General features: G+C 50.0%; 1 protein-coding gene across 1 annotated transcript; it reads left to right on the top strand.

Moving 5' to 3' along the window:
- The first annotated feature begins 318 nt into the window (after window positions 1-318).
- KCNA10 (potassium voltage-gated channel subfamily A member 10) lies at window positions 319-2,446 on the top strand. The gene has a single exon (XM_003733517.7). It carries the CDS (start codon window positions 695-697, stop codon window positions 2,228-2,230), a length of 1,536 nt encoding a protein of 511 aa, XP_003733565.3. The 5' UTR covers window positions 319-694; the 3' UTR covers window positions 2,231-2,446.
- The last annotated feature ends 12,433 nt before the right edge of the window (window positions 2,447-14,879 follow it).

Raw genomic sequence — 14,879 nt, 5'->3', positions numbered from 1 at the left:
GGTACCTTCAAAACAACCCTGGGAGTTATTTCCAGGTGAGGGGTTATTTAGAGGACCCTGGGGATTGGCCAACCCAGCCTCTTGTTTTTCCTTCCCAAAAGAATCCCCGTTGGGTTCATAGATCTTGTTCCACCTTCACCACTTGCTCCAGAGGCAGGAGTGGAGGTGATGCAAAATGGCTGAATTCTAGATATAGTTTTAAGCCATGACCAAAAGGACGTGTGAGGGACTGGCTGTTGGTGTGAAAGAAAGAGAGGCGTTACAAATTAGATTCGGCATGGAGACGGGTTTAGGTAGACAGAAGGGCTTCGTGCAAATACACTATCATACGTTTTATTATTAAGGAATGTACCTTCCTCTTTCAGTACGGCCCCACGTATGGAGACCATCCTTTGCTGGGGAGAATCTCCCCCTCTCTGCCAGGATCCTTTTTTGCAATTTCTCCAAGTTATTAGTTTATGCAAACTCAGGGGTACAACATGATTTCAAGGGAAGCATGTTGCCAGAATAACCATGATGTTCCTTCCCAAGCTACAAAGAAGTCATTGTTAACCCATTAGTGTACCTTACCTTGATAATCAAGGGCTAGTCGTGTTCCACCCTGGCTCCTGTCTGACGAACTTCTTCTTCTCCGTAGCTTACAGCAGGCAGCAAAGGCTGAGGATCTTCATGCTACTTCCCTGGCTCCCCTAGAATGGATGTGTGTGGCTGGAAAGAAATGGAGGTTGCTCTGGTCAATTTTGATAACTCAGATGAAATCCAAGAAGAACCAGGCTATGCCACAGACTTTGAATCAACCAGCCCAAAAGGCCGGCCTGGGAGCAGCTCCTTCTCCAACTGGAGGATCCTCATCAGCGACAGCGCCAACCATGAGACGGCCTTCTCCAAGCTTCCAGGAGACTATGCTGATCCCCCAGGGCCTGAGCCAGTGGCCCTGAATGAAGGAAACCAGCGGGTGATCATCAACATTGCAGGGCTGAGGTTTGAGACCCAGCTCAGAACCCTCAGTCAGTTCCCAGAGACTCTCCTGGGAGACCGAGAGAAGAGGATGCAGTTCTTTGACTCCATGAGAAATGAGTATTTCTTTGATCGGAACCGGCCCAGTTTCGATGGAATCCTGTATTATTACCAATCCGGTGGGAAAATTCGGCGCCCAGCCAATGTTCCTATCGACATCTTTGCTGATGAAATCTCCTTCTATGAGCTGGGTAGTGAGGCCATGGACCAGTTCCGGGAGGAGGAAGGCTTCATCAAAGACCCTGAAACACTGCTACCCACCAATGACATCCACCGTCAGTTCTGGCTCCTCTTCGAGTACCCTGAGAGCTCCAGCGCTGCCCGTGGTGTGGCTGTGGTCTCAGTGTTGGTTGTGGTGATCTCCATCACCATCTTCTGCCTGGAGACACTGCCAGAGTTCCGGGAGGAGAGGGACCTGAAGGTGGTCAGAGATCCCAACCTCAACATGAGCGAGACAGCCCTCTCCCAGACCACGTTCACTGACCCTTTTTTCATGGTGGAGTCCACCTGCATCGCCTGGTTCGCCTTCGAGCTGGTGCTCCGGTTCGTGGTCTGCCCCAGCAAGACTGACTTCTTCAGGAACATCATGAACATCATCGACATTGTCTCCATCATCCCCTACTTTGCAACTCTCATCACAGAGCTAGTCCAGGAGACAGAGCCGAGCGCCCAGCAGAACATGTCCCTGGCCATCCTGAGGATCATCCGCCTCGTGAGAGTCTTCCGCATCTTCAAGCTCTCCCGCCACTCCAAGGGGCTCCAGATCCTCGGGCAAACGCTGAAGGCATCCATGCGGGAGTTGGGGTTGCTCATCTTCTTCCTCTTCATTGGAGTCATCCTCTTCTCCAGCGCGGTCTACTTTGCTGAGGTAGATGAGCCAGAGTCCCATTTCTCCAGCATTCCTGATGGTTTCTGGTGGGCAGTGGTCACCATGACAACTGTAGGCTATGGGGACATGTGCCCGACCACCCCAGGGGGGAAGATTGTGGGCACTCTGTGTGCCATTGCAGGGGTCCTCACCATTGCCCTCCCTGTGCCTGTCATTGTCTCCAACTTCAACTACTTCTACCACCGAGAGACTGAGAATGAGGAAAAGCAGAACATCCCAGGAGACATTGAAAGAATCCTCAACAGTGTAGGCTCGAGGATGGGCAGCACAGACTCTCTTAGTAAGACCAATGGTGGCTGTTCCACAGAGAAGTCCAGGAAGTGATCCATCCAGGGTTTCTCGGGCCTGTCCTCTCTTCTCTCTCTCTCTCCCCTTTCCTCCCTCTCTTTCTCTTTCTCCCCTCTTCTCCCTCTCTTCCTTCTGCCTTCCTTCCTCCCTTCATTCCTTCCTCTTTCTCCCTTCTCTCACTTCGTTTTTCCAAAGACCAAAATGCATCTTTTGTGATCAATAGCCATCTTTAACTACAAGCTATTTCAATACTTCCACTGTATTTTCTAAATGATTTCCTCTCAATATGTTATACAAAGATTTAGGGCTCTTTTCCTATGAAGAGATAGTTCAGGTCCCCAGACCTGAAATGCTGGTATCACTTGGGAGCATAAAAATGCAGGATCCAGGCCTACTCTGATCTACTGAATCAGAATCTGCAGTTTAATAAGATCCCAAGTGATTGCTTTGCACGTTAAAGATGAAAAAGCACTGGTTTTGGTCTTCCTAACAGGAAGCATGTGAAAAAAACAGGGGTCGCTGTGAGCAAAGAGGAAGAGCTCAGATTTATTTAACTACAATAATAATAATACCTTGTGTGCAGCACCGCACATTTTCCAAAACACCTTCACCTACATTATCTCACTGCATCTTAGAATAACCAGTAAAGCAGATTTGACTATTATTTGATTTGATTATTATTCCCACATTACAGGTGAACAAACCGGGGGAGAGCAACTTACCTAAGGTCACCCAAAAGCAGTGACCCAGTCAATGCTGTCAAATGTCCTACGTGCTAACCCAGTGCCCTTTCCACTAATGAAGAGCATATGCTGGAATTAGGGGAAGGGTGAGAGGAGTTTGAGGGGCCTGTCTTTCAGAGGGTCCAGGCAGAAACCTCTGGGCAGAGACATCCTTCCCCAGCTGTTTCAGGATCTCCTCACAGCCTGGGAAGGCAGCATCTGCCTGACCCCTTGCTCCTCAGCCCCTTCCCTGGACAGAGGACAACCAGGAACATCCCTCCACGTCTTCACCTGGCTCGTCTCCATGAAGTTACACAAAGACTGGGGATCCTGAGTGTGGGAAGTGTGGGCCCCAGAGAACTGCTCCAGCAGAGTGCACTTGTCCACCTGTCTTGAGGTTCAGCTCCTGTTGAGTTATCAGGAATTGGCCAGTAGCCTGTAGGGCTGCTGGGGAAGGAAGAGCAGGGTTCCAAGGCATGCCCAGACCTCAGGCTTACCCAGGGAGGATGGCTGTGGCAGCTGGCCTAAGGACTGCCCCCTTAGGTGAGGAGCCTGTTCAGTCCATCCAACTCCCAGAACAAGGGAGAGGAATTGGGATTCCCCAAAGGACAGGGAAAGGAGCTCCCACTCTGTCCCTTGTGCTGGGCTTGTGCTGTCCTCAGTCCCGGCACCCAATACATGGCCATTCAAAGACGTGTCAACACCAGAACAATGCCCCTGGGCCACAGGCCACTGCACAGCTCCACAACACACAACACACAACTCCCAACATGCAGTCCTGGCTGCGTCAGTCAGGGTTCTCCAGGGAAACAGAACCAATAGGGTGTGTGAGTGTGTGTGTGTGCATTTATATGTGTACATATACACGGAGAGGGAGACCTGGCTCACACAATTATGAAGGCTGAGAAGTTGCTTGTCCCCAGGGTGAGTCAGCAATCTAGAGGCTCAGGAGCACCCTGGCGCTGTCCCAGTAGGAAGGCCAGCAGACTCAAGCCCCACGAAGAGCTGATGTCTTATTTCAAGTCGAATGGCAAGAAGAAAAGAATGTCCCAGCTCAGAGGCAGTCAGTAAGAAGGAACGGCCCCTTGCTTGGGGTGGGGAATCAGCCTTTTTGTTCTATGCAGGCCTTCAACTGATTGGACAGGGCCCACACGCATGAGGGAGGGCTGTCTGCTTTACTTATTCTACTGATTTGAAGGTTAATCTCATTCAGAAACAGCCCCACAGACACACCCAGAATAATGTTTGATAAATATCTGGGCACCCTGTGGCCCAGTCCAGTCGACACATAAAATTATTCGTCACAGACACCCAGCCAGCTCTGCACCCTCCTGTCAGGCAGTGCTGCAAGCTCAGCTGCCACCTCCTGACTTCTGCTTCATGATAAGCAGGCTGGTATCGGAGAAAGCTGCTTCTCTTTTCTTTACTCCATGATAAGCGGGATGATAAGGGGAAAAGCTGCTTCTCTTCTTTCCTTTTGTCTTTATCTCCTAAAAAGCTGAACTTAGTAATCTTTAAACTCCTTTCCATCCTGATAATTTCAAATCCCTTCTTGCACTTTAACCCCAAGCTTTGATTAAGCAGCAGTCATGAAAGATCCAGCCTGGGCCTCACACAAGGCACGATTGCCCTTAGACCTAGGTAAGCAGGTTCCTGCCCCAGCCCATGAGTCTGAGGGTTCCAGACTTCAGAGGGTCTTCCCCACAGTTTTCTAAGTTTCCTTCCCATTTCTCTCCTTCAGTGTCCCTTCAGGGCACTCTCCAGTTCTCCACCCAGCCCTCAAGCTCAAGTGAGTAGGGCTGACCAGATGCCCCATGGAGCTCCAGGCCTCACACCTATGGAGTCCCTCTGAGGCCTTATGCCAGGCTCTGGTTCCAGGATGGTGGCCTGGTGAGCAGATTGTCCCTACTCACTGTAAACCATTACAGAGTCACACAAACTTGGGTGCCAGAATGATGATAACATTTTGATTTGGGGTGATGCAAATGTTTGTATGTACAATGCCCTTACAAAACCTACTTGCCCAAGACCTCAAGTGTCTGAGGGGCCGCCTTAACAAAGGAGCCCACGTGCCCACATTCAGGCCTCTGGCAGGCACGCCGTCACAATCCTTTACACCAAAACCTCTCCCCAATGAGGGCTATGTGGGGACACTGTGCCCCTCACATCAGCCCTCTGAGGTAAATATTAGCACCCCCACTTTGCCATGTGAGGAACTGGCTTAGAGAGGTGCAAGGGCACACAGCCGGGAAGCAACAGAGAACGGATTCGAACCTAGGTCTCCCTGATGCCAAAATGCATCTCTTCATGCATCCTAACCAGAGCGGTCTCCACTGGGCAAGGCAGCTGTGGCTGTAGTCACGCAGACAGGCTTGGTGCACGCCTGGGATCAGGGAGGCTGCTTCTCCAGGGGCCTCTGCCTTCTTATTCCCTCTGACTGTGTGTTCAGCAGCAGGGTCACATGGTGGCCCTAGACCATCACATGCTGCAAACACAGTGGAATAACTGGACCCCAGAACAGGGTGGGCCAGTGACCACAGAGGCTAAGATGGAGTCACAGGGCCTGCAGCCCTAGCCTGTCTCTTCCTGAGGCCCTGCCGGGAAGAGCATAAGCAAAGCAGGGCAGAGAGGAGCCACTCTCTTTGGCTAGTTACCCTTACAGCCTTGGAAGTCCCAGTCTTAAGATTCTGATGCCCAGGAAGCAGGCCCTGCCTTCAGGCTGGTCCCAGGGACTGCAGCTGCAGAGGCAAGCCCTCCATTCCCAGTGGGGCAGGTGTCACAGTCCCTGTGCACCAACGCTGAGTTATCGGTTTCTTCCTTAACCACCCAGGGCAGGAGAAGCACTATGGGGGCCCCTCCCGCCATATATCTGCCCAGCCTCCTGTCTGCAGTGAGATCTGTTGTTGGTAGAGGGGCATCCAGATGACTCACTAATAGAGAAAAAGGAGGGAGGCAGGAAAGGCAGAGCAGGGCTGCGAGGGGCAGTGTGGAGCACAGAGAGGAAGGTGCTCCCACTACCACAAGAGGACTTGTCAGCAGCCAGGCCGGGACAGCCCTGTCTTTAGGAGGAGCAGGGCAGGGCCTTCATTCAGTGAGTTAGGATTTACTCACCTGTGTGGCAGGCACTTTATAGCCTCTGAATAAAGACACTGGAAAGAACAAAAGAGTCCTTTTTCATTTTCACAGTAAAAATAAGCAAATAACATGAGAGAAACAACAAGACACTTTCGAGGGGTGATACAATTAGCAAAGGACTTTCAAAGCTTGTGTTTTCTTTTCCATCATAATATGCCGACCGTCTCCGGGAGAACTGTGCAATGTGGGACTAACAATTGTGCTCTGCTCATCATTCTCTTTTTTAAAGTTTTATAAACCATAAAACTTTTTGAAACTTAAGGGTGAAACCTTCTTTACTTGAGTCAAGGGAGCTGGCTAAGTTTGTATTAATTGTATGACTTGGGCACCAATGAGCTTCTTTTCTGCTTAAGCAGAAAAGAGAGATTTAAAAATACTTAACTAGTGGCAAACATGGTAACGTTCTCCCCACCCACTCTACCCCAGCAAGGAGCAGGCCCCGAGTCCTCCCTGTTGTCTTCCCTCACCCAGCCTGGCTATTAGGGACCACAGGCCAACAGAGTGACCGCTCAGGACCCACCTTCTGCTGGACTTCCTGTTTCTCTGACTCTCATGTTTGTGCTCAACCTTCTTGAGCTTACTTCCAAATCTGAGAAATGCGCAAAATTACATCTGCCTCTCAGGCTGAGGACTCAGTGATGGAGTGTTACTAAAAATATGGCTGTAAAGCCCTACACAAATGAAAAAACTATGGTTTTTTGTGTTTTTTTGTTTTTTTTTTGAGGTGGAGTTTTGCTCTTGTTGCCCAGGCTGGAGTGCAATGGCAGTCTTGGCTCACTGCAACCTCTGCCTCCTGGGTTCAAACAATTCTCCTGCCTCAGCCTCTCGAGTAGCTGAGATTACAGATGCGCCATCACACCTGGCTAAATTTTTTTGCATTTTTTTTAGTAGAGCCAGGGTTTTTCCATGTTGGTCAGGCTGGTCTCGAACTCCTGATCTCAGGTGATCTGCCTGCCTCGGTGTCCCAAAGTGTGAGATTACAGGCATGAGCCACCACGCCCAGCCAGAACTATGATGCTTTGAAAGCTTTCCTGTGGACGAATTAACACTACCCAAATAAGTACAGAGCTTACCTTTGCAATCCTAGTCAGGGAATGACCCTAAGAAAAAGGCAACTGATTTCAAAGACAGCATAAACATAGAATTAATAAACATAGGCGGCCAGGCACGGTGGCTCACGCCTGTAATCCCAGCACTTCCGGAGGCCAAGGTGGGCGGATCGCTTAAGCTCAAAAGTGCGAGACCAGCCTGAGCAATGTGGTAAAAACCCGTCCCTACAAAAAATGCAAAAATTCGCCAGGCATGGTGATGGGCACCTGTACCAGCTACTCAGGAGGCTGAGATGGGAGGTTTGCTTGAGCCTGGGAAGTGGAGATTGCCATGGGCCAAGATTGTGCCACTGCGCTCCAGCATAGACAACAGAGCAAAACCCCTCTCAAAAATAAAAAAAGAATTAGTAACGTGGGGGCATAGACAGAAGTAGTGGTAGGGACAACGTCATGTTTAATAAACAATTACAACATTCTAAATACTTTACACATGTTTTTCATTTCATCTTAACAACGACTATAAAGTAGATATTATTTCCATTAGCAGATAAGAAAACTGAAGCTTCAAAAAGTTAGGTAACATTTCTCTATGGCATATTGTGGGTGTATTCGTCTGTTCTCATGTTGCTAATAAAGACATACCAGAGACTGGGTAATTTATAAAGGAAAGAGATTTAATGGACTCACAGTTCCACATGGCTGGGGAGGCCTCACAATCATGGTGGAAGGCAAATACAGAGCAAAGTCACGTCTCACATGGCAGCGGGCAAGAGAGCGTGTGCAGAGGAACTCCCCTTTATACACCATCAGATCCCGTGAGACTGACTCACGATCATGAGAACAGCAGGGGAAAAACACGCCCCCATGATTCAATTACCTCCCACAGGGTCTCTCCCATGACACGTGGGAATTATGAGAGCTACAATTCAAGATGAGATTTGGGTGGGTACACAGCCAAACCATATCAGTGGGGAAGTCATTCTGGGAACCCCAAATGGAAGGGCACAAAATTGAGGTGATTATACACAGATGGCACCCTACCTGTCCTATGTCCCTACCTTCTTGGTCAAGAACCTTAATCTTTATACTGCCACCCTCAATTCACTTTCACTCATAGCCAAACCAAAGGTGCTGATATTATAACACGGGCCAGCAGCATTCCCTGAGGTTCTGGGACAGTAGAGTGGCTGAGGTTTGACCCACCTCTCACTGCATAAGCCTTTCCTGACCCACACTATGCAGAGGCCACTTAGAGGAGTTCAGCCACTCGAGACTAAAGGCTCTGCAGGACCTCTGAGGCCACCTCCTGGGCACAGACCTGCCAATGCAATGTGGCCTGAAGCTGCTCACACACAAGGTTCCCTTGCGCTGCTCTCACAGGCTGGTCAGCAGCTGGTCTGATGGGCCCGCATAACCCTCACTCTGCTTTGCAGGAATTCCCTCCCCAAATTGGCCCAGGCACTCACTGAGGATATACACACTGGTGCAAGAATACATTAGGGAGGACACATTCAGTTGCAGGTCGCAGAAACCCAGCTCTAACTGAAACAGAGGAGAGGACCTTATTGCCTCACATGACCGAGAAATCCAGGAGAGCCAGTCATCATCCTAGGTCCACTGAGTCTGCAGATCCAACCTACTCCTTCAGAGCTCATATCAGCACCTCTGTCCACTGGCCTCAGCTTGCCTCTGCTGGCCAGCCTTTGTGCCCCTGGAGGCAGCCATCCTCCATGTAGCAGGTATGTATACATACACGCATACACATACACACACGCATTTACAGGTTGGGGATGCCTTATCCAAAATGCTTGGGACCAGAGGTGTTTCTGATATGGGTTTTTTGGGATTTTTTTCAGATTTCAAAATATTTGCATTACCCTCAGGGCACCATGGAGGTCTTTTTGACATTTTCCACAATATCTTTACACAGAGCAGAGAATAAGCAAAATAACACAGTGGGTAATGCACGTAGGTCTTGGCCCTACGTGGGGCATGTCTGGCCTACGTGCATGCATTTTATTACCCTGTGGGCATGTTGCTTGGGGGATCTGGAAAGGGGCCGACTGAAGATCTGTTGCAGCTGAGAGGTCTTTTTTGCTTTGAGAGCACTGAACACACTGTGTGATGTGTACCTGCATTTTGATGGTGACCAGTCACATGGGGTCAGGTATGAAATATTACTCGTGTGGTGTCATGTTCTGAATCAAAAAGTTGAAGACTTTGGATTACAGAGTTTTAGATTTGGGATGCTCAACGTGTGGGAATATATAAACACACACACAGGCACACACACACAATCACCTTTGTATCTAATTACCTATAATTTCTTACAAAAATGTTAACTCCAAAAGACAGGGATTTTTTTCTGTGCACTGCTATATTTCCAGAACCTATCATGGCTCATAGCAGGTGCTCAATAAATATCCTTTGAATTAAAGACTTGTGCCTCTAAGCTCTCCCTCCCCATACCCTAAAGAGACAAAATTGAGCCAGCAATATGCCTAGTAAGATTTCAGTCTGCCCCACACCTACTCTCCTTCTGTGAGAAGTGTGACTGCAGGTGGCTCTTGGAGGCTTTAGGGCATGGGCCCTGAACCCTGGAGTGTAGCCGGGATAGAGCACAGGGGAGGCCTGGCCCAGGGTCCCCACACGCTCCTGGCCCACAGTAGAAACCCAGCTCCCCTGAGCAGCGTTGCCCACAGCTGCCCCCACGATGAAACTCATTTGTGTTTTCCAAAATTTTGAGCCAACATTTAGAAGTCTGGAGAGTTCACATTTTTAAAATCTTAACAATAATAAAAACAGATGAAACAAAGGCAGCAAAATCTGGATAATCATCAAATGCAGGTTGTGGGGTCTATGCGGGCTCACTTTCCTATTCTCTCTACTTTTGTATATGCTTAAAATTTTTTATCACAGAACTTTTGTAAAATGTATTTCTGACTTCTGCTGGAAAATCAGAAGACTTGGCCAACCTGGATGGCCACAGCAGCAGAGGCTGCTCTCCAGGTCGCCAGCCCCTCTGCCTCCCTCTGGTGTCCCTGACACTTGGCCTGCCAGCTCCAGAAGCATCTAGGCTTGTGACCATTGCCCTCTAGAGGAGACAAACCTGCGCTAAGGTCTGCCAGCCTGTCCTGAGGTCAGGGAATGCACGCGGGCAGGGAGGAGAATCTGATTTTGTACTATGAGCTTTGGTTTGTTTAGTGATCTGCTGAGGTCTGGTCTGTAGCCATCTTCTCCCCGACATCCATCTGAGAAGTGACGGGGATGGGTTTCTGACAGGGGAAGCAGCAGCAGCAACAGCCCTCAGAGCTGTCCTACCTTCCAACCTGCAGGCCACTCTTCCTGGTAGGCAGGGTTCCAGGAAGGCGAAGAGATCCAAGACTCCTTCCTCTCTGAAACCCCAGCTCTGAAGGTCTCTCAGAAGGCCCTGTCCCGTTTCAGTGGAGCAACTCAGCCTTCAAGGCAGCTCTTCTGGACAATCAATGTGGAGGCCCCTCCCCACCATGCCCTGACTCTGCCCGGCCTCCCCACCTCAGCAGGTCCCTCCCCAGAGAGTGACTGACTACCAAGTGGAGGCTTCCTTCCCAGTCTTTCAGGGAAGTCCTGCTCAGGCCCAGCTCCACCAGCCGCTGAGGAAGGAGTGTGGCCCCTCCTACCAGTGACAAGGCCGGACTCCCCAGCCCCACCCAGGAGCCTGAGATTTCACCCCCTCCCTCCCTACTGGGTCCTGGAAATGGGGAAGGAAAGGAGAGCCCAAGGTGCCCCTGCCTGCTTGACAGCTGATTCCAGCCTCCTAAAAAAATGAAATACATTCTGTTCAGCCCATGGGGTGGAGACCTCCAAAGGCCCTTTGAAGTAAGAGGAAGAAAGAGGGACTGGTCTCCCTGGGGACCGCTATGTTTGCTGTGGCCAGCACAACCTTGAGACAGAAGAAGGGATGCCCTCAAGCACAGGGATGAAAAGGAACTGAGGGTGGCAGGGAGCTGGGGAGATGGGTAAAAGGAAGATCAGACAAACTTTTGTTATCACATCTCAGGGGAAGCGGAGGTAAAAAGCTGCCAGCGAAATGTCACCAGATAATGAATGCTATTTCACTGCCATCACTGAGGTGCCAGTTAGATGCTTGGGGAGAGAATGGCTGCCATCGTCGGGAATTTTAGACAGGGTCTTCTGCTCTTCTGAACTCAGGTGTGGCTGTGCCATCTCCTTCTAATCCCCCATCTCTCCCATGCCCACCGATTGTTCTTTGGTTCACAGCAAACAGTAAATAATACCAGGTTTCCAAGATTATTGTGAGAATTAAATAAAATAATACCTGAGATGCCTTAGCAAACTGTAAAAGGTGCTATACAAAGTAAGATGCAGGTAGACAGTGGCCTGAGCCTTCCACAGCAGATTTCTGCTCAGCCCACACTCTGTGAAAGGGTATAGCCAGGGCGGACCCACCTGGAGGCTGTGAGCCCTTCGAGAGCCATGCCGTGCCCTTTAATGTTGCAGTTCCACTACAGAGTCCAGTGCATAACATGCTCAACGGATGAAGGAAGAAACAGAAAAAGACAAAGAAAGACAGATGACCCAAGGGAGCACCGAGGCCACCGGAGCGCCAAATCAGAGGCCCCCCTGACTCCCTCACACTCCCTAAAATGGCGATAACTGTGATCTATCTACCTGGAGAGTTTGGGTTGAAGTAATTTCTTGGCACAGAATTTTCTGTGCAGGCCCCGAATAATCCGAATAATTCTATTTTTTCTGAGACTCCACACAGGAGGAGGTAACTAACATTCACCGTGCACTGGATGATTAACTTTCTTAGGGTGTAGGTGATGAACTTGCTCTTTCCTCAAATGTTCACCAAGGACTGGGCACCATGGCTCACACCTCTAATCCCAGCACTTTGGGAGACCAAGGCAGGGGGAATCACGAGTTCAAGAGATCGAGACCACCCTGGCCAACACAGTGAAACCCCGTCTCTACTAAAAATACAAAAATTAGCTGGGCATGGTGGCGCGTGCCTGTAGTCCCAGCTACTTGGGAGGCTGAGGAAGGAGAATTGCTTGAACCCAGGAGGCGGAGGTTGCAGTGAGCCAAGATCGTGCCATTGCACTCCAGCCTGGTGACAGATCGAGACTCCATCTCAAAAAAAGAAAAAAAATGTATCTATTCACCATGATTCTGCTGCGGGCCACATGCCAAAACTGGCTCTGGGGTTACAGAGCCGAATATGAGGACTCTCTGCCTTTGAGGAGTGGAAATGGGCTCGTGTCAGCCAGAAACCATTGCCCTCCTTGTGGGTGGCCTGAGGCCTGTCTCAACTTAAACCCTCCAACTCCCCGATTTCTCCTTGTGAGTTAATAGCAAGCCAACCCTCGCACTCTCCGGCTCACTCAGCCCGAGATAAACCTACCCTGTGTGGGCAGTATCTGACCAGTGATGGGTCAGAGCCCAAGTGCTGAGGACGCAGAAAAGTTTACTTCCCACCTTAGTGTCCCGCTCCACTTGGAGATGTTGTCAGATTCAACTGGAAAAGAATTAGAAGCCTGGAAGAGAAGTCAGTCCAGCATTGGCACAAATTCAAGTCAGGGAGGCAGTTCTGGCCAGAGAGAGAAAAAGGATCTCCCTGTTGATCAGGAGAATAAAGCACCAAGATGCCCCCCTTTGGAGAGGGGGCAGGCAGCATCTGACTTCACCGTGGACCAGGTAGAAACCTTGCTGCAGAGGCGAAGAAAGAAGCAAGGCTCTATGGCTCTCTTTCTCTTGTTTGGAATAACACATCAAAGAATAGAAGGTATGTGGCCAGGAGACCTGAAGTTAAGCACATTGGAAATGGAAGGGGCTTCCTTAGAAAGCTTGAATGAGGCCAGGCGTGGTGGCTCATGCCTGTAATCCCAGCACTTTGGGAGGCAGAGGCAGGTGGATCACTTGAGGTCAGGAGTTGGAGACCAGCCTGGCCAACATGGCGCAACCCCATCTGTATTAAAAATACAAAAGGCAGCCAGGCCTGGTGGCACACACATATAATCCCAGCTACTCGGGAGACTAAGACAGGAGAATCCCTTGAATCCAGAAGGTGGAGGTTTCAGTGAGCCAAGATTGCGCCATTTCATTCCAGCCTGGGTGACAAGAGTGAAACTCTCAGAGAAAAAAAAAAAAGAAAAGAAATGTCAAATATGAAGCCCACGTCATAGAACAAGCACTAAATAAATAGTATTTTCCTACATATGGAATCTCAAGAAAAAGGTTGAACATATAAGCAGGCTTCCTGCTGCCACTTGGTAGCAGCGTACCTGAACTCAAGGTGGGCCAGTACTAGCAACACTTGTGAGCGAGGCTACTGTCATTGTGGGCCCCTTAGGGCAGTATCAAACTCCCAACAAAGCGGGAATGCCTACCCCCAAGCTTCTCTGCAACACTTCTCTGTCATTCTCAGAATTCTCCCCTGTGACAGTAATAGCCACCACAGAAATCGACACTGTGGGGTTCATGAAATGATTCCATGTATACGGTCATCTCACTTGAACCGCACAACCACCCTGCAAGTTGCTCAGGGAGGTTTCGTATTTGCCCCAGGTTGGAGTTGCTAAAACAGACATTCTGAAACGTTCAACGCCTGCCCAGCTCACCATCCACTCAGTGCTGGAGCAGGGACCTGAGCCTGAGGCCTTTCCCTGACACCAGAGCTGCCTCCCACTGAGCAGGACCTGGCCAAGCACAGCTTCTCAGAAAATGGGGGCAGGACAGGAGAAAGGCCCCTCCCTGCCACCACAAGAAATATTAGCCTTTCCTATGGGCTCGAGTTGTATTCTGTGTTGGTTGCTAGAGGTGCCATAACACAGTGCCACAGACGGGGTGGGTTCAGCAGTAGACATGGATTGGCTCCCAATTCTGGAAGCTGGAATTTCAAGATCAAGGTGCCAGCAGGGTTGGCTCCTTGTTTTGTAGATGATCATCTTCTCCCTGTATCTCGTCACACCATCTTCCCTCTCTATGTGTTCATTTATGTGTCCCAATTTCTTCTTTGTGTACGAATACTAATCGTATTGTATCAGGGCCCACCGTAATGCCCTCATTTTAACTTCATTACCCCGTAAAGACCCTGTCTCCAAATGAGGCCACATTCTGAGGTGCTGAGGGTTGGGACTCCAATTGGGAGGGGACATGGGGTACGAATTTGACAGATAGCATCAGCATCCTCCCTGTCCAAATGAAGAAATTGGCTCGGAGAGGTTGTCATATGCCTGAAGTCTTATAGCTAGGAAAAACAGCAGCCACCAGCACTGTCAGCCAGCCACTGTGTGGGGCCCCACCACTTCATGTTCCCTGGCTCAGCAGCATCGAGGCCTCTGTGGAACCCACCGCCGGCCATGGGCAAAGATGGCACCCCACCACGGAGCTGTCCTATGACTGTGCCAGGAGTTAGTGGGGAGCAGAAGCCAGGCTCCCAGGCAGCCTCCCTGACCTCCTCGTGTCTCCCTGCAATGAGGAGAGAGGGGAAGACCTGGCAGGCAAGGAGTGGGTGGGAAGGGGGAGGGGCTGGGCAGGCCTCACAAGTCGCCGGCACACGCTATCACATGCTGGTCTCCAGGGGTCTACTCCCTCCCTCTCTTCCTTCTTCCAGCTGGTTGGTTTTCAATCACGAGAACACCTGGGCACGTTCCGGAATGGCTCCCACTGGCGGTTTATAAAATGAAGCTGCTTTTACTCAACTGCTTGAGTCATCTTTCAGAATTTCTTAATAACCTGATCCCTGCCTTGTACTCTCAGAAAGGATCCCTAAAA

The sequence above is a fragment of the Callithrix jacchus genome, chromosome 7 (assembly GCF_049354715.1).
Source record: "Callithrix jacchus isolate 240 chromosome 7, calJac240_pri, whole genome shotgun sequence".
NCBI lineage: Eukaryota > Metazoa > Chordata > Mammalia > Primates > Cebidae > Callithrix > Callithrix jacchus.
This window is presented reverse-complemented; position numbering and strand designations above follow the sequence as displayed.